The following is a 20707-nucleotide window of genomic DNA, read 5'->3' as shown; positions in this document are numbered from 1 at the left end:
CTTTCATTAAATCAGGGATCTACTCTTGTCCGAGTCTTTCTTCTTAAACTACTTCTTGGAGGAAAATGAGGTCTAATTAAACAGAACCGCACATAATGACCATCTAGAAGCATTAACTTCAAGTAAAGTATCTGAAATATCTTACACACCTGGAATTTACTGGTTTGTTAAGCCTGTTGTGCTGAAGAGCACCCAACGATCACCCTCTTCCCCCTGAGCCTGTTAGTGACGCGCAGAGCCAGCCTCTGCCTGACCGTGGGTTTCTACCCCCAGGATTGCTGACTACCTGCTTTTCATCACTCTTTCCTTGAGTATTAAATATACCCCACAAACGAAGTTCCCCTCAGCAGCACATTACATTATGTGTATTCATGATGTATTTTCATTATATCATCTCCAAGGCTGATAAAATGAAAGATGTATCTTGATTGACTCAGCAAGGTCTAGGTTTTGTCCTTGCTGATTCTCTGAAATAAATATAAAACTGGCTGCTTAGTCTCTTGTTTAGCAGTATTTTCCATTCTAGCAGTTTCTCTTACATTTCCGTTCCCATATTTCATTATTATTTTATTTCACTTTTTTTCTTAGGAAAGAAAATATTGGAAAGGTAGCAGTGAATGAAGATACATGCGCCCAGTCCCTCAGTAAATACCTGCAGGAAGCTCTCTGGAGAATCACAAGACATTATGGGCCCCAGTGCAACAGAATAGGAATAAGTACATTTTTCATCATGTTTATTTAAAAAATGGCCAATTCCATATTCAAAATTCTTCCTTCTCCGGGAAGACAAAAGACTGGTAAGGAAGAGAAATAACTACAGAACAGAAGCATTCACTTTCCACGCAGCAATCTTGCATCTCTCATAATTTTTTTAGACTAATCCGCAGCCCTCGGGTCCTTTTAGATCCCCAGTGATAATTAATGTCCAAATCAACAGGGCAGCAAAAAGTCCCCTTTCCCATTCAAACGGATACCAGCATAGCCACAGCGCTCTAGCCATTTATAGCAAGTTGAGTTATTGCAAAATATAGCAGTAAATACTGCCAAACTCTAGAAAATATTCTAAGCAATAAAAATGAAGCAGTCTCTCTGCAATATTTAAATAATTCAGAGAGGTAACGTTGCCTTACGGCAGTTCCCCCTCTACCGCCCGGCGTCCCAGACTCGGGGGCAGTTGTTCCCACCAGCCAAGAGGCTGCAGCTCCTCTCTAGGAGCAAACCCACTTGTCACCACCTGCTGTCCAAAGGAGACAGCACTTTCCTACAGGCAGAGCCTACGTTACGAGTCTCACTCAAAAGCTAAATAAAGGAATTTTAATTTTAAGCATTTTTTTTAATCCTACCAAGATAATTACTCTGTTATTACAGTTAATTTGGGAGATGTTTGCTGCCCATCAGAAGCTGCGCTGGAGGTGGTGCTCACCTGTTTACGTTCTTCTGAATTTAGTAGAAGGTAGCGTGGATCAAACACTATTTTGTGTAACTCTTTTTCCCACGTAGAAAATGCTGAAACCTGTGAAGTACACAAACACAATTGCATTAAGGAATTTTAATAAGGATGTGAAAGAAGGAAATGTTCCAAGGTGAAGCAAAAGAGGAGTTCAGAAAGCTAATGAACCCTCTAAAGGATGCCTTGGAGCAGTTGGAAACTGAATTTTAATCTGTTTCTGGCAATACTTTGGTCGCCCCCACACCATTAGTATTGATTTGCTCTAGGACATCTCAGTGAGAATCTAGGAGATGCTCATTCCACAATTTTTGATGGAAAGAATCTGTAGCAGAAAGGAAAATGCCACTTTATTTTCTGCTTTGTACAACAGAAGCAGCAATTTCCATTTAAGCAATTATCTCAGCTTTAACTCCCCTGCTCTCCAAAACTTAAATTATAACCCAAACGGGGCTGTCAGTGCATGCACACGCTGAAAATCTTCAAAGCATAGTGTTTTTGCAGTAAAGGTGCTGCTTCCCTCCAACAGCAGGGCTGTCACATCTCCTCCCCGAGGCTTCCAGCCTTCCCTGTTGATCCCCACCATCGCTCACATCCTGCAGGCGCATCCCACGAAAACGTCACGTTCCTCCAGAGGTTCTTCCATCTTCTCCAAAGCCTCCTCCCGGCGCTGTAAGGACCACCACAGATCTGAGCGGGCTCCTCATCTGCCCTGTCCCCTTCGCCCGCGGCTTTAACGAAGCAACATTCTGGGAGCGCTAGGTGGAAAGCCCCAGCCTGATTTCGGTACCTCACACGAAGCTGGGACCAGAGGAAACGGCCTCAAGTTGCGCCAGGGGAGGTTGAGGTTGGATCTGGGGAACAATTTCTTCCCCCAAGGGCTGTGGGGCATTGGAACAGGCTGCCCAGGGCAGTGCTGGAGTCACCATCCCTGGAGGGGCTGGACAGACGGACATGAGGTTCTCAGGACATGGGGCAGCGCCAGGGCTGGGTAATGGCTGGACTCCATAATCTTAAGGGTCTCTTCCAACCAAAATGATTCTATTATTCTATCACCGTTAATTAGTTTGCTACAGAAAACTCTGGAGAAGCATAAAACATTCTATTCACTCCATCTAATAACAAGGAAGAGTAAACTCACTAAAAAAATTAAGTATGCGAAGTATAATTAAAACAGAGTGATTAACACTCAAAGGGGAAAGCTCTGAGGATGCAAAGTGGGTTTGAATGGACTGGGTTTCCTCTTGGAGTGATTAGAAACGGGGAAATGTGAAGTTCAGGCAGTGATTCAGAGCTGCCCCTCCAATGGTCGTTTTCTGGCAGGTTGTGCGTCACCCTCCACATCCACACAGGCGGCCGAGTCCTGAGCTTTGGGGTTTCCCCCCTCCAGAAGGATCAAGCAGCGGGAATACTGTTATTTTTCAGGATCTCTTGTATACTCTCTCTTGAACATCAGCTTTGTTTCCAGTACAAAGGCCAGTTTGAACTCAAAGCTAGATTAGCTCAGGCTAGTTTATCACATAATCATTCCTGTTTACGATTTTTTTCTTTAGTAATGATTTACTTTCACATACTGCAGATGTACACTAAAATTAAGTGTTAGCTATATATATTATAATTTAGTTTTAGCTACACGTATCATATGCTGCTCAGGATATTCATTTTGGAGCTCTAAAGCAGCATACAAAATATGAATGTTCTGACTAATCTCCCAGTGCCTGTTGTACCGTGGTGATTTTCCCTACTACGGGACTTCAACCAGGGAACACATGTACAGGGGGTGGGGGGTGGGATCTCTTCCCAGAGTAAATACTGACTTCTGTGGCCCAGGATCAGCACAGACAAAAAGGAGAAGAGAAATCCGAGCTTGTCGTGGGTCTCCAGTTCTCAACCCCTGCTCTTCGCCAGAGTGCAAAGTACAGGAAAAACCTGAGATGGGAAAGTGGGGGTTAGGAGCCCCAGCCCCCTTTCTTCTCCTCAGTATCAAGAAAGTAAAATCTTGAGAAAAAATATTTTGAATCCTTAAAAAAGTCTTGTTTCACTGACACCAGCCAAGCAAAGAGAAGAATTTCCTAGAAATTCCTGGATATTTTGATGCCGCGGCTGTGAGGGAGTCAGCAGGAGGCTTGGATTTGCTGAGGATTTTGTGAAAACTTTTAAACTTCCAGGAGGATATCTGAGATTACACGTTTACACTGGAAAACTTGCCACAGACTTCAGAATGGTGCTGTTGTCTTGGAGCTACACCAAAATCACATTTGTTTTTTAAAATGTTACAATCAATATTTTTCTGTTGATCTAATTTATGTGGGAAGGTTCAGAAGTACACTGAAGAACTCCATCTAGCTCAGGCTCTTTGTAACGCCATCACGTAACTTCTCGAGAAATAATATTACAAGGAAACAACAGGAGACATTTGTTTAAATAATCAGTTTAAAATAACACTAATGGCCTCACTGCATTTCAAGAAACGCCAGCTGGCTGGTGCTAACCCGCGGCTCCTCTGGACATTTTAAAAATGCTTAGGGCAAAAGCACAGTAACCCATTATCTATGCATTTTAAGATAATAGCAAAACCAAACAGTAAATTCCCTGAATGTCTTATTTTTATGAGCAAGTCTGAATCTTACACTGGAAACACTTGAGGAATCCTATTACAGTATATCCTTAATACTTTCAAATTTTTACTTATTGGCCCCTGATTTAAAATATGTCAGCAGAAGTCTTCCACTAGTACTCATTTATGGCACTTCTGCATTTTTTAGGCATAAATAACAAAACGGATTAATAAAGCAGGTCTGGCACGGAGATAAGTTACTGTTGGGCTTCTGAAGCTCTAATTATCCACCTTTAAAGTCTGCTGATTACCGGTGATAAATTTTATAGGTTTTACTGCCTAACAACAAACACCTTGGATTTTTTTTCTTCACATGAATTACACAAACTGCTATAGAATACATATTTGCAGAGTGTTGGAGGGAGGTACAGTATCTGCACACGTTGCTCCATTATACACCTATTTACATTTGCAGGCTCAGGGCCTAAACGTGTTAAGCTTATTAATACCATTCATGCTAAAAATCATCAGTTCTCTGGAAGAAGGGACACTGTGAGACGAACTTTTGTGGAGAGGACTTTATGTACATAGACAACGGTATCCAAAATCCCTCACATTGATGGTCAGTTCAGCACAGGTTTGGAAGTGCTGCCTCAGGACACAAAAATCAGGCTGAAGCTCTTTACCAACTCAGTCGCCAGATGATAGTAGTTGAACCGTAATTCATATTTCACTGTTGCTCAGGAGGCCCAGAGCACTGATGGGTTCTGTCTGTAAATTGAATTTATGCTCCATCTATCCACTCATAATCTCGATGAGGTGATGGGAAACGGGCTGTAATAACCCCAAGCCCTCCCGTACCCTGGACCAGCTCCGCAGCCACCAGGTCTGGGGGAGAGGAGGATGCTCCGGGTGCTCCCACCTCTTCTAGTGCCTGTCCAGCCCAAACCCCGGAGCATCCACCGCCCCAGCTGGAACCACCAGCTCTTCTCAAAGACGTCCGAGGACAGCCAGGGATGTCCCAAGGAAAGGGCAGGTTTTCTTAACCCTCCTGAGACCCTCGTTTCCCAACAGCCTGGGCAGATTTCAGGTGGTCGGTGAGTGTGTTTGGCTAACCGCTGCTGGGACCATTGGAGATTGCGGTGATGAACACTCTCCACGCTAGAGAAAGCAAAGGGCTCTGCCAGGACTGCTTCTGAGCCTTGGGTGATGTACATGACACATCTTTTGTTCTTTGTTCATCACTTCGGGGGTTCCTGTGACCCCTGGGATGGCGTGTGGCTACAGTCCCCACGCCCTGCAGAGCCACTGGGCTGGGCTGGAAGAGCCTCTGGTCAGCCTTGGGTCTGTCTGCAGGGATTTCTTTGGGGCTGCACCTGCAAGGGCCTTTCAGTTCTGCACAGCCACACAGGGAGAAAAGTCACAGCGAAGTAACACAAAACCCATGCGGTTAACAGACAGAAAAACCCCTCTTAATAATTCTTCATTTGATTCCTAAGTCATAGTTATGAAATGGTTCCTGCAGTGGTCCGAGATGATGCCCCAGTCCCATCAGTGAGATCCGCCACAGAAAGCAGGCGCGTTCCTTACCCCCCTCTCCAGCAGCATGTCTCGGAAATGAGTGATGCGCTCTTCGAGGGGAGGCGTGATCTGAGGGGTCGACGTTTCCTCATTTTCCTCCTCCGTTTCAGCCTTCGCCTGGTCAGCAGCTTGCGAATCGTCTGTTCTTTAACAAGGCAAGACAGAAAATAGTTCAGTAATTGCCAGCTCGGGAGGGGATTTTTAACCCTCTCCAGACAATCCTCCAGGACCGCAGGACTTCTCGGCGTGCCCGTAGCAGACACTGACAGCCGAGAAATGACCCGAACCCACGGTTTGCTATTAAAGCAATGGGCTGGCGGGCGCTGCTGAGGGACCCCGACAGCTTGTTCTGGGGAAGGATGCTCTACGGGGTGATCAAAGAGGAAATCGGCAGCGAAATACCATGCCATATTTCAAGCTGCAGAAAAATGATAGCTTTATATAAAATTGGCCAAGGAGGGAAAACTCTAAAGGAGTGACTGAAGAGACACATCTTGTTTTATTTTTCTTTCCTGGTTTTGTGCCCCCAAACTTGAAAGTCAGTACTAATCCTTATTTTATGTTCCCACGGACCCCAGAAGCTCACTCCAAAGGGAAGTAATCCGTCAATGCATTGCATGCACAAACAAATCAAGCATCAGCCAAGAACCTGCCCTTTGCCAGTGCCAGCGGTCTGTATTTATCCTGACAGCCTTTTCCCAACATTGCATCTCAATAGAATAAACAGGCGTTTCTGAGAAAACACTTACTACTTATTACCTGAGTCCCTTTGCTTACAAGACCCTCTGGATAAAGGGACATCTGTGGCACTGCTGTTTCACCCCAGATAAATAACTACGTAATATTATCGGTGTTAGAGGCCACGAACACCACACTCCCACAGGGCTGGCAGCAAACACCTATTTCCCCATGGTTCAGAGGGCTGAAGGTTTGCCCCCAGGTGCCCTCAGCATCCGCAGGGAGAGGGCAGTGAAATGGGGACCTGGAAGGTGGGACGGAGTTTTCTTCAGGAAGTGATGGGATCTGAGATGGGGATCCAAAACTCCTGACTTCGGCCAAGGTGACCAACTCAGACCTCAAAATCAGACCTGTGGGCCGATCCTGCTGTTTAGTAATGCTCTGAGCAATGAATGGATTCAGTACAAATTAAGGCTCTTTCTGAAAAGATCAGGAGCCTCAAAACGGTAACGAAAGCAAGGCAATTTGATTTTTAGCCTCCTACAAGGCATGACTGCATTTTCCACTCATGCAATTTTCACCACTACAGAATAACACTTAGTTGGAAATTTCAACAGGAAAACACTTTTTTATTTGCAAGCAAATGAATTAGATCAGTATGTAACATGAGCCCCAGCGTATTACCTTTCTTCTACAAATAATTCCATTACACTTAGATTCATCCTAAAATGATGCTGCATTACTAGTGATTTGAGAGAGATCAAATTGGCATTCTCCACAGAATGACAGTGACTTTTATATTGTAGTAGGAAATTTTATTGTGTGACACGATCCATGAAAGGCCCGATCCAATTTCTAGCACGCACAAAAAGCTTTTTCAAGCTGAAACTGAAATACAGCACACTGCTCCACCAGCCAAGCACCAGAACAGGCCCTTTCCTTCAGTCCTTCTTAGGCAATTGAAAATGATATAAACTACATAGGCTTTTTTTTGTGCCAAAAACGACAATAGAGTTTTCTTTAGCAAATAATACAGTGATCCGCATAACAAACTATGTGACCTCCTACTCAGAAGGACACATGTGGGCAGCCTATTAGCAGGATCTTGGAAGCCTGCAAATCTAAAAATGGACAAGTGAGGTATTTTTGCATAATTCTGGTACCCACTGCAAGGAGAGGAGGCAATGGGCACAAACTGGAATACTGGGAAACCCATCTAAGCAAAGGAAAAAGCTTTTTACAGGCTGCCCAGGGCTCCAGCCTTGGAGATGTTCAACCTCCATGGAGAGGTCCCCGGCGACCTGCGGGGACCGGGGTGGGACAGGGACCCCCGAGATCTCCTGTCATTCTGTGAAGAAAACCCAGAAAACCCAAGCTTCTCTGAAGATCATTTTTCCTTGGCATAGAGTACAACCAGAGCATCGCCTGAGTAAGAACTTGACTTCGCTATTTTTAAGCAGTTTCATTATACCCCAATGAAACGTAAATAAAAGTGCAACAGCAACTGGTGGAGGCCAGAGCTCCCACACCTGCAGCTTCTGGAATTAGATCTTATCCTTAGGACAGTGCTTTCCGTACAGCAGATGATTTACTGTACTTCAAAGAAACAATATGATTTACTAAGTAAGTTTACTTAAATGTAATAAAATAGAATAGGGAATACAGCATATTTAAAAACAAACCCTGAAATAATTATTTTTCTGTCTATCCAGCACCAGAATTAAAATTTGTTTGGTTTTTTGTAAGGACAAAAGCTTTTTAAGCTCTGGTTTCAGTCTGGAGTGAGCAGCACCTGGTCCGTGCCCAAGTAAAACAAAGCAGAGGGAGCAGAAAGTCAGATTTGCACCTTGGAAGGTGAAAAGCTGGTGATGTGTATCCTCTTATCCAAAACTCGGAGCTCAACCAGCACTTTAGTAGACTCTACATCTTGAGAATTCCCCTTCTGCTGTTCACGGCACGGAGTAACTCAACAGCTTTTCTTACAAGGAATTGCAAGCTACGTTTTTTAAATCAGTTCTGCTTTTTGGCTAATTCAGCCACCTCCAGTGCCATCTCTCAATTACATTAACAAAAACAATCTTTGTATAGCAAAAGAGTTTATACATTATTTTAATCCTGAAGATAACTAAATTCTAGTTTGAAATTAAAATCCTACAGTATTTTATTTTCTCTATCATGAACTGCTAGCTATAGTCTAATATTAATACATTTTTAAAAAGCCCTAGACTGTGTTTCTTCAGTAAAAGGTCACTATTTTCAGTGTCCATCCATGAACCTCTGTATTCTGCCATTGTTTCAGGGTACAAAGCAAAATGTCAGGTAATCTTTACAAGTTATACAAGAGAATTTAAAATTCAAAACAGCTGTAGAAATCACATAGTACTTTGGGGATGCATGTTCTGCTGACAGAAAAATAAACACTTTACGGCTTTCTGGTGACAGGTCAAACTTCTGGGGAATTGGGATCATCACAAGGAAGTCTGAGAAAAAGCTGTGTTGTCAGACCAGACCTCGCCTGTTTATTATGTGAATGTTGCCCTTGACTTTCACAGGACTAATTGCCCAAATACAGCAAATAATAATTGTTTCCTCCTAATCTAAAGGTTTATTTCAGTGCCTGATGCTTGGAAGCAGATGTTCTAGAGAATCACGGAGTTTGATGAAGACTGGGTACCTTAAAAGTTACTTTCACAATTTATTATAGTTATCCACACAAAAGAAAATAATTGTATTTCTCTTTGCACTTACTTATACCAGACATTAGCTTTTTAACATTACATAGAGATAAGTAAACTTTAGAACTTACTTATTTCTCTTAGTTTTGATGCTAAGATCATCGTTTTCTTCCCTTGGACAAGAACTAAGACATTTATCTGCTAAAAAGAAATAAATAGCTATTAGATTTGAACTAGATAAATGGGAGTACAAATTCCCCAAATTAACCTTTCAATTCTTGTCTTTGGCTGCTGCTCAGGTATTTACTATTTTTCACTCTCCACAGAGGGTTTCAAAATAACACATATTTCATCAGACCCTCAGAAATGCCTTCATCCAAATGAAAGTGACGGCAACAAAAATTACCATTTTCATTCTGAAAAATTACTCATTGATCATTTGTGACATGATTGTTTTAAATCTTGTTATTGTTTCACCTGACTCTCCCTCTTCCCTTCCCTTCAAAATGCAACTAGAAAGACATTTCTGCAAAATTATTTCAGTCCTGGCAGCCTGAGGGATTCAAGTGTCAACTCACACCAGAACTTGCCTTCTCTTTCTTATATATGCAAATACAGTGCTGCTTATCCAGACATTTAACCTGATCCTTGAAGGTCTCTGAGGTTGCGTTGTCACTCATAGCAAACATGAAACACATGGAACAGATATTTATTTCTGCTTTTTTTTCCACATATACAAACTGCAGTTTTAATCACCATTCAAATGGACAGACCACCAGAAGCCACGTCCACCCAGCGCTTGGTCTGTGTCAGGGACTCCAGTAATTCACCACAAATTAGCTGAGAAATATAAAAATCAAACTGTATCTGGTGAGCTTGGGAATATCACAAACACCAAACCTCAGCCTTTTTGTGTGAGACTGGTAATGAAGACGTCTTGCTATTTAGGAAACTATGAAAAAATAATTTAAAAATAAATACAGAATTCAACTTAAGTTATGGAGAGAAAGTGTTTGAGTAACTTGATATGTTGAGGTCTGATCTCACTAAAACCAGGTGAAACTCCAAGACATCTGCTAGAAAATGGGCATCTGTACCATTGAAACTAACAGAAACTTGGCCATTTATTTCAAGTTTCATTTTAAGAATCTTGTTCTTAGCTCATTTTGTTCCCCCATTTTAGGGAAACTACATGTTTATTAGTATGTTTTCAGCAAATGTTACCTTCTATTTATACTAAGTGCTTCAACAAAGCATACACTAAATCACTGCAAAAGGAACCAAACAGCAGCTGTGACGTCGTGGTGTGGGAAGAACTGAGGCAGGAACAGAGAGCACACCAGGAAGAAATCCACAGCGGAGCAAGGGACACCTAACTAACTACAACTTAATATGATAATAAGGACAAATTAATGGAGTTCCAAAATCAGAAGAGTTGGATCTCAACACTCCTGACAATACACGAGCACGATGAATACATAAATGAATTTAATAACGTTTTAAATAAACACAAATTCACTGGAACTATTATCTCTTCTTGGTAAATTCTTCTTTGGGACATGCAATTAAAAATACAAAGAAATAGGAAAAACAACCTGTAAACTGAGAAGGTGGAATGTAATCCAATAGAGATTTTATAAAGCTATTAATCAGGAGCCGAGCAACCCATGGAGGCGGTGGTGGGCTTAACTTGAATGAATTCTGAAGGCAAAAAGTGAGAGAGTATTTCATAGAATCATAGAATCATTTTGGTTGGAAGAGACCCTTAAGATCATCGAGTCCAGCCATTGACTCAACCCCGGCACTGCCCCATGTCCTGAGAACCTCGTGTCCGTCTGTCCAGCCCCTCCAGGGATGGTGACTCCAGCACTGCCCTGGGCAGCCTGTTCCAACGCCCCACAGCCCTTTGGGGAAGAAATTGTTCCCCAGATCCAACCTCAACCTCCCCTGGCGCAACTTGAGGCCGTTTCCTCTGGTCCTGGCGCTTGTTCCCGGGGAGCAGAGCCCGACCCCCCCTGGCTCCAAGCTCCTTTCAGGCAGGTCAGAGATCAGAAGGTCTCCCCTCAGCTCCTGTTCTCCAGCTGAACCCCCAGCTCCCTCAGCCGCTCCCATCACCCTTGTGCTCCAGCCCCTCACCAGCTCCGTTCCCTTCTCCCACCTCGCTCCAGCACCCCAAGGCCTTTCTTGGCACGAGGGGCCCAGAACTGACCCCTGGATTCGGGGTGCAACCTCACCAGCACCAAGTGACACCAAACCCTTCTCGCTTTGCCTGTGCGAGTGACAGCTATGGGTATATGGTCTTGGATAAATGGGACAAGATTGGAACCAGAATCATCACTTAAAATTTCTATGCAATGGAAAACTCAGTAAAATATGACAAATGGTATCTACACTCACTCAAGAACCTAGAGAATCACATCGCACTGCTGGACCTCTGGTAAGATTAAAAACTGACTGTGAAAGGGAAGAGAGGCAGCCGAGCACAAAATCTAATAATTGATTTAAAGCTTTGAGGAAGAATATTGCTTGACAGTAATCTTGCCATGCAATCATGAAGCGGAGCACTGCCACAATCTGATGGTCTATCAAGCTTAGTGCTGGTTAATTAAATCATCCAGCTAATCCCAGCCATGTCATGAATTCCGGTTCATTTTCCAGAACAAAGAGGAAACACCGGCATTTACCAGGTGAGTTAAAGCATTGTCAATCCATTGGCCACGCGGAAAAATCTGATTTGCAATTTCATAGAGACCCAGCACCCATGTTATCGCACGTGAGCCTCAGTGCTTACCTGTGCTGCTGCCAGGGACCGTGCTTCGTAGTTTTATCTGAATGCTAAAGGCTCCAAAATATTTGTGGGCACAGAGTAAACTAAATCATAACTGGCTTTGAATAGGGGTACCAAATATGAATCAACATCTGTAGTCAAAACGTCAGTTTTCTTTTAATTAGCTGAAAAAATATCTTCTTCAGCTTAAGCACCCATACAAACCGTTTAGCAGGTGGAATAGGAACAGATACAAATGTTTTTCTCCATTGTAGTAAGACAGAAACATTTTGAGGAATCTTTGAGGGAAAATAGGGGTATTATGGCCAGTCTGTGACCGCACTGGGAGAGGGCAGTAATGACCATCGGGGACAAGAAGCGCGATGTCCCACGCTGCTGTCAGGCAGCTCGGACTGGGGAACGTGGCAGGTGAAGGTACGAAAGTCCTGGAAATGCTGTCCCTGTGGCTGGTGGGTCCCTGCCCCCTGGTGACATCCCGCTGGGGTGATGCTGGCTGGGACCTGGTCCCCGTGTGGCTGTTCCAGGGCCAAGGGACGGGCTGTGCCCCCCGATTCCACGGGATGGGAGCCCGTTAACAAAGAGCCGTGACACCTTCATCCATCTCCCTAAGAACTAATACTTCATGGAGGCGGAGTAATTGATAAACGAGTAATTTTTCATTTATGCCTAAATTACAAATGCATTTGATCTTCCAGCAGAGCAATGCACAGATAACCTATAGCACCCCATGAAAAACTACACTTGCCAACTTCTTTTTGTGCCTTTGATTTAAAAATTCTAATTAAAACTCAGCAGCAGCTACTAAGCTACATAAATTGGGCAACCATTGTTGCAAACACACAGCTCATTTGTGTTATTTATTTACTTGAAATTACAAGCTAAGAGAAATGGTAACAAATAATTCCTTTCACCTCAGCAGCTAATATGTACTAATTATAACCTGTCTTGAATACTGGGCAACTGCAAGCCCCATTATATCAAGGAAGATGAAGACTATTAGCAATAGTGAAAAACATGGTCATAAAGAAACTGGTGCATGAATCAAATCTTGGTGGTACCTACAGATACCTACTTAGTGGTACCCATAAATGAAAAGGATAGAATACATAGCAAAAACCAGATTTTTGACATAGCGCATATCGACAATGATTTTAAGCTCTTCTCATTAATTAATTATAGACCATGAACACTCAGTTTTGTCTTTGGCCATCATTCCCCCTTGTCAGTAACTAATTGATCTTTCAATATATCCTGTAATAAAAAACGTATGCTATATTTTTCTGGTGAAGAATGAACTTCAGCAGATATGCTTTCAAATTATTAGATATACAGCTATAGTTATTTAATGCTATATACGTGCTATATATACAAGCATCTGGCGATTGAAATTTATATTGAAAAATGTAACGACATTTTACGTCAACAAGGACTATGCTAATAGAACCCACTCTCTGCAGCTTTCCTTCAGTAACCGTCTGCTCATACTGGTAACATAAATCCTGATTATCACGCGCTTTTATCTGCCTTTTTACCCCCCCATTTTTCTAACTAAAGAACAGACATCAGCTGAGGGAGGCTTGCCACTGAAACTGCTGTAAAGCAGAATATTCCAGAATTACAAGGAGCTACTCGAGACCTGCAGCATCTCAGATATATTTTTTTGCCATGCGCCCCGATGTCCTGCCAGGCAAGGCAGGTCTTACTGACACAGCTCCGTGCAAACGGTAACATGAAGTGCAACCTGTATTTCTGCAGATCAGCTGGTTTCTTTAGCCCCAGCTGTCCTGTTGGGAATCCACAGCCATCAGAAGGTCCCTGGCAGCGCCACGTTTACATGGAAGCATCCGTGTTTCCACCAAACCTTTTAGCACTCAGGAGAGATTTACTACTGGGATTCCTTCCCCCTCTACAACTCGGCTGGATAATCATTAGCTATGGACGATCTGCTTCTGCATAACAGCTGAATAATGCACTGGTAATGCATTCCTAATGTACAACTTGGAAACAAGTGTAATAAAACATAAAGACAGTGTCTTCCGAGGTGTATTTTATACATCAAAGATTCATCCAGTACAAGAAGCCGCCTGGTTCTTCATTGCCAATAACGAGATTTCTCTGTGCCCCCGGTCAGCATTTCGGTGAAAACAGCATTTTGCTATAAACATCAATTTTAATGTAATACTTCATAAGAAATCTCAAAAGGAAAAACCTTTCTAATTACGGTTATCAAACTTTCACTGAATGTATTTAGCAACCAACTTTCATTCGACATTGGAGTTTAAATAGAGGCCAATAATCACAGGGCTTTAGTTACTTGCTGCGGGTTCCAGCTTGCGCTTGTGAGGAGGGTCCTCGATGAGCCGGTTTATGTCGCCGCGATGCTTCAGGTCCAGTGGCTTCTCCCAGACCGACAGCTGCATTGTAGGGTTGAAGAAGAAGACCCGATCATCTCCAGTCCAGACTACACACCTATTCCAAGCGATAAACTATGTTTAGATCATGTCAGGTACACCCACAAACACGAAATTAAAGCGCGGCTGGTTTATTGCATCTCTGGTTGCAGCCTGGGGGTGAGCTTCCTCTCGGACCCACGGCCTGGCCCAGGTCCTGCCGCTCACCGCGGGCAGAGAAAACTCTCTCCATACTAATAAAATGTCATAGAAATGGTCTAAACACCCCCCAAAGAAGACACAGGTGAAATATTCATTCAACTTTTTCTCCTGACATTCACTCTACTAAAACAGCATGAAAATAAGTATCACACCATCCTCAATAGGCATGCAAAAAACTCCAGTTGTACTTCACTAAATCTATATGCAAATAGACAAACACAATATGAAGCTCAAGCCCGCACTTTGTGAATCATAATGAAAACTAACAAACATCATATACACACTCAGACTTCCTCTTACACACACTTATAATGGGAAAATGTTGCTCTCTCTGAAACATAAATACTTGAAAGGAACGAACCTTACTGTCAGAAGCTCTGATACTTAAATGTTATTAAAAGCAGGGAACAAAACTGGTTAAAAAAAAAGGTCTGGTCTGGGTAAAAGACTGCAAATATGAAAAATGCTCCATCACTGCAGAGAACTACAATAAGATAATCCAACATACTCTGTACCACCGGTGAGACATCACCACTGATCTTGCCTAAACACAGAATGAAAAACACATAAACCTGGGTGAGAAAGGACGGCAGGGGCTGTGGGGCAGCTTGGTGCGCGATCCTGAGCCCCAAAATCGTGGTAATTATATTCATAGAGTCAAATGTTCTCCCAATGAACAGGAGCACAAAACTGGTTGTACCAACCCAGCCATTGGCTTCAGTCCCACTTACACCCCACGGAAGTTTTGGCATCCTGAATTCAGCAACACAGACGTGACAAATTATTTTAATAACTTTCTGTTTAATGCACAAATGCTTTGGCTCACAAAAGAGCTGCACAAGACAGATGCTCTAATCCTCTGTTACACAACAATTAGGTCTAATTACTACTTCTTGGAGCTACTGGAACCTCTGTTGTCCCAGAAATACGACCCGGTATCGCCAGCCTCCCCTGCAGAGCGCACCAGAGTGGTTTCTGTAGGAGCATTTCCAACCACACTCCCATCAATACCACAGATGTCCCAAAACGGAGGGGAAAAATCCTGGCACTTAGGTAAAGTGGAGAGACGTAGCTGATTAATATAAATGGGTTATTGTTATCCTTTTATTAAATATCAGAATTACAGTCAGGGCACAGGCGCAATCCTGCCCAGCAAACGCCCCTGGCTGCAGTGTCTTCCATCGGCAATAAACACGCTGCAGAGCTTGAACCACCTGGGGAATTAGCTGCAAACGATGCTAAACTTGGAACCAGCATCTCGTTTGGGACCTATGATGCTACCACATGCACATGCGGCTGTGGAAGCCACTACCTGACAGAGGTGACAACCAGTGGGCTTGGAAACGGGTGGTTTGTCCCTGCTGGCACGTGCTGCGCCCACCGCTGCGCCGGCCACGCACACCGACCTGCACGGAGCTCCTTCATCACCGAGCATCAGCAGCTCTCACGTGCCATCACCCCAGCTTAGAAACCCTGGGGTCCCTTGTGACAGCTCGTCGCTTTTCCATGACTAATATAATTTGACATTTAATTTAAAATTAACGTCCCTTTTCCCATGTAACATGTCACCTGTTTCTCTTCAGTATAATAACAGTTTCAATTACCCACAGGGGATGCATAGTATTTTCTTTCAGTCACGGAGCATAAACTGGAAATGTAGATATTGTTATGTTCATGTTTCAAAAATTGTAATTTAAGAATGAGTAAGGGCACAAGATGATGATGCTAGTATATTTTTTTTTTATTTTCATTAGGTAGGTAAGGCTTGGTAACATTCCTGAAAATTTTTCTGCCATTCAAAATTATAGTTTAGCTACTTCTGACAGGTGTTTGGTGATGGCATCAACCATGGGTCCCACAGAAGCAGGGAGCCACCATATGGGTGGGAAGGGGTTGAAGTGAATTCAGGATTTCTGGAATTTGTGTTGCATATCTAGTTTCAACCCATCAGAAAAAAAATGTATGTGATATAAATGCATATGATAAAAATGTACATGATATAAATCTCATTTTTATGATGCTGAGATTAAGTAGGACATCGGATTGTGCTTACAACACTGGTTTGCAAAATGGAACTAATATGACAACAACAACTAAAGGCTGATATCTACGTGGAGCGCCTTAGCAAGAGATCCCATACATGTCAGCCACTAAGTATAAACTAATTATTACATGGGTAAAGGAGGTAAAAAAAATCCTTCTAGTTAACCATCCAAGATGGAAAGTGAAGAAAGTTTTTATCTATTTATAAATGACATGAGAGCTTTAGTTACCCAACATGTGGTTACCTGAATGGGAACATGGTTGGGAAACCCCGCTCATCAGACACAACCTATTTTCACTGATACAACCTGAGATCAACTCTAATCTTGCAAGACACTAAGAGTCAACCACTGGCAATGAAATAACTGGAAGAGGATCTGTCCCTAAAAAGCAAGAATGCAGATCTTGTATTTCCATCATGAACAAAGAAAAGCTCCAGCAGAAGCTGGAACAGGAACCTGGCATTGCTATTCAATACCCAGGGTCGGGTATTTTCCCCAGGTCCCAGACCACCGATGTGTTTGGCAAGGGACATGGCAGCGCCGAATGGCAGGTCTGATGGCATTTGCTTACCATGGGGATCCTGGCACTGGCGTGGATGCCACGGGTTTGCTTCCATTTGATGTGCTGTCGTCTTCATTCACTAGTTTAAAAGAATGATCCTTGAAAAACAGATTGAGATTAGTCAACAAGTAGAGCCCATGCAGAAGGCTGTTATTGTGATACAAATCACCCTCCCTAACGTGAAGTGGGTTACACTAATTGCCATTATTCCATCAGCGGCTTCATGAACAACCAGCTACCTTGAGAATGGCCGAAATAAAGAGGAAATAATAAAAATGTCATCTCACAAATGAAAAATCAGCAGATATCACAGACTGGTTGGGGTCAAAGGGACCTCTGGAGATCCCCCAGCCCAGCCCTGCTCACACAGCGTCACCAGAGCAGATCACACAGGTCGGTCCAGGCGGGTTTGAATGTCTCCAGAGGAGACTCCACACCCGCTCTGGGCAGCCTGGTCCAGGCTCTGGCACCTCCCGGCAAAGAAGTTTCTCCTCGTGGTCAGATGGAGCCTCCTGTGCTTCAGTCTGTGCCCGCTGCCCCTCACCCTGGCGTTGGGCACCACTGAACAGAGTCTGGTCCACCCTCTGACACCCACCCTGAGATATTGATCCCACTGATCAGATCCCTCTCAGCTGCTCTTCTCCAGCTGAACAGCCCCAGCTCTCTCAGTCTCTCCTCATCACAAAGATGCTCCAGATCCTTCAGATTCTTAGTGTCCCTCCGCTCCAGTAACTCCTTGTCCTTCTTAACCTGGGGAGCCCAGAACTGGACACAGTACTGCAGATGGGGCCTCACCAGGGTAGAGTAGAAGGGGAGGAACAACCTCCCTCAGCTTTTATAAAAAGCTAATGAAGTTACACACATACAGTGCTACCCATCTGGAAGTCTCATGTACTATTTGCTACCCGTTTACATTCACCTACCAATTTTTTTTTAAGGGCCGCACAATTATCTGTAAAGGAGGGCTACAGGAATGCCCAGCACAGTGAGATTAGTAACACCAAAAAGGCGAGGGCCATGAAGAAGTTCCTCCTTGCGCCTGGGGCCGATGTCGCGATAAGCGGCAGGAGGCTCAGCGAGCTGCCCCGGCTCTGAGCGGGGGCCGACCCAGCCCCGCAGGGAGCCTGACAAAACCAGACACCCCATTTCTGCGCTTCAGCATCTCAGCACACGCGGTTTGTCCCGGGCTGTGTCCCAAATCCACGTTGACACCCTCACACCCCGCATCGACTCGCTTCTCCTCCAGCGTGGGGAGCAAACCAGCCGTGAGCATCCCTCCCCGCCACCCTAGTGACGGAGCTCCAGACCAATTAAACAGATAGCTCTTGAAAAATCGACCGTAGCAAACAATCCCGCATTGGCAGCACACTTCCCGCCTGAGGACAGCCCTTTATCCCGACTCCTCCGATTTGTGCAGCTCAATAAAAAGGTTTATAAAGAAGAAATGCCCTCGCAGACCTTATCACCGTTGCTCTCCGCGGGGGAACTCTTCCTCTCTGCGTGTAAAATCAAGGTCGGCGGGCAGGAGGGTCTACTCGATTCTTTGCCATTATCTGTGAGGGAAAAGGATTTCTTTTCAATGTGCAATAAATACATTTCCAACAAGCCACAACTGGCAAAGAAAAAACAAACCACTCCTTGTGGCTCCGAGTCTCCTCTCTATACCTCCTTTATTCACAGGTGTATGTCTGTGCCGAGGACCAGATCGCCTTTCTAAAGACCATGCCGTATGTCAATGGGACACGTTCATACACTATAGAGTGAGGTTTTTATCGCCCCGAGCTTTTCGTCCTGCTTTCCCTGAAGCTAAAGCTCTTTTTTCAGGGGACATGCCTCACTCCCGAGGGCTGGGGGCCACCAGCCCCCCGTCCCCCAGCCAGGAGCCACTGGTGTGTGCCGGGTTAACCTCCCCAGGAACCGCCCGTGAGCGTTTCATCGCATTTCCACGGGAAGCATCTGTAAGAACACGCTCCTCTCCTTTACACACAGCCGTCTCCAGCCTGCAGTGCTGAACACTGGAGTTCTGCTGGCTACACAATGTGCACGTCTTGATAACAGAGAGGCCAGAAGGGACAGTAAGGAAAGGCAAAAATGGCAGCAGGTACGAGAGACAAGCCTAACAATAAGTAATATGTAGTTTGGACAGTAAGAAATGCTGAAAAACACTTTCATAAAACAAATATTATTTAGGATTTTTTCATTGTCTCATCCTTCCATTACTCATAAAACACATACTTGGGGGTTTGAGCAAGGTGCTCTCTAGTTCCCTGGCCCATCCCACCTGCGGCAGGTGCACGTATATTCTCTGTACATTAACCAGTGCCAGGGGAGCGCTGGCTGCCCCTGCCACCCGCCCTGCCCACCCGCAGCCATGGTCTTTGCTCTGGGGACAGAGCGGGGACGGGGACGGCGCGGAGCACGTACGGCTGGGGACACGCAGCCACCCAGGCTACGCAACCCACTGCGCTCCTCCCAAAATGAAATTCTGCAAACCCCGATCACAGCCCCCTGCCACAGCGCTTGGATCTCAACCTTAACAAACTTCAGGCAGAGTTAAACAGCAAATAATGATGTCGTTTCAACTCATTTATGACAAAACCTCCACAATATATGATCATAACCAAGCATTCCTGTGCCTGAAGAGTTCCAGCACCCACAGCCAACCCACACCCAGCCAGCACTGTCACCCGCTCCCTGGAGCAAGTGCAACCACACGCTGCAAGGACGGGTTGGTACCACCAGTACTGAGAGTTACACCGCGAGTAACCACAGTGTAACCCCCGCGTCCGGCCCAAGTGGTACCGAGCACCTTCTCTCTGCCCAACAGATCAAAACTTTGCTATAGTAGGTTCAAGAAACTGCAAGCGCCGCATATTACCTAGCAGATTCACATGGCAAAATACTATTCAATTAATTTTAAATTTACTCAGACTACAGAATAGGCATACAGAGAACAGGAGCTATGCCGAGGAAAAGGCTGGAGTCTCAGCCATTTGATTCTGCTTCACTATGGAATATATCACAATAATAAAAATTTAAATATACGTCATTTTTCTCAGAAGAAGACTTACTCAATTTTTATGGGTAGTGAAAAAGAAGATTTACAAACCATATCAATTAATTTCCACATTAAAGGAGCTACAAGTAGGGAGCAGCAAATACATATCAAAAGGGTCTCTAAATTTATCTTTCTCCACTAGACAGATGTTAATCAGGAATCCAAGCATCACCGGGCACCTCGGTCTGTGAACACAGTAAAGTTAGAACTGGCTTCACCCCGCCTGCTGGGGCAGCGTCCCACATGGCACGGCAGGCGCCACGTGTCCTGTGCAGCCTGCCTCCTCCTGACGAGGTCCTCACACCATTGGGGTGCCTTCTGGAAACACATTTGTAGAGGATGAAAGGAACTTCGAGACATCCCTCTCTGCAGCAAATGTTCCTTTGCAAGTCATGGGTTTTGCAGCAATTTAAAGGCAGTTGGAACAGCCCAGGTTTGGGACGGCTTTAGCAGGCGCACAGCTGGCACAGGCCATGTTCTGCAGGTGCACATCTGGCTCCGGGTACATTCTGCAGATGCACATCTGGCTCTGGCAATGTTCTGCAGGCGCACATCTGGCTCTGGCACTGGGCTCAGGGCACCACAGCCACCCATGTGCTGGGAGCCTCTGAGGTCAACGCTGCTGAGCAGCACAGTATGTCTTGGCCTCTCCAGCTCTCGATTCTTCTGCCTCTGCCATGAAACAATCCCTGAAGCAACAACTC

The 20707-nt window shown here is 44.5% G+C and overlaps 1 protein-coding gene across 1 annotated transcript in view; it reads right to left on the bottom strand.

Moving 5' to 3' along the window:
- Positions 1 to 20707, bottom strand: part of TCERG1L (transcription elongation regulator 1 like) — a 75687-nt gene that overhangs the window by 3580 nt on the left and 51400 nt on the right. The window contains exons 6-11 of the mRNA XM_065639349.1: positions 18404 to 18498; positions 16955 to 17043; positions 14041 to 14195; positions 9070 to 9139; positions 5595 to 5730; positions 1424 to 1513 (exon numbers count right to left, since the gene is read on the bottom strand). Coding sequence (XP_065495421.1) covers positions 1424 to 1513; positions 5595 to 5730; positions 9070 to 9139; positions 14041 to 14195; positions 16955 to 17043; positions 18404 to 18498 — 635 coding nt within the window. The remainder of the gene's footprint in view (positions 1 to 1423; positions 1514 to 5594; positions 5731 to 9069; positions 9140 to 14040; positions 14196 to 16954; positions 17044 to 18403; positions 18499 to 20707) is intronic.

This window comes from Caloenas nicobarica, chromosome 7 (assembly GCF_036013445.1).
Source record: "Caloenas nicobarica isolate bCalNic1 chromosome 7, bCalNic1.hap1, whole genome shotgun sequence".
NCBI lineage: Eukaryota > Metazoa > Chordata > Aves > Columbiformes > Columbidae > Caloenas > Caloenas nicobarica.
The sequence above is the reverse complement of the archived record's forward strand: the minus strand, read 5'-3'. Positions and strand labels throughout refer to the sequence as shown.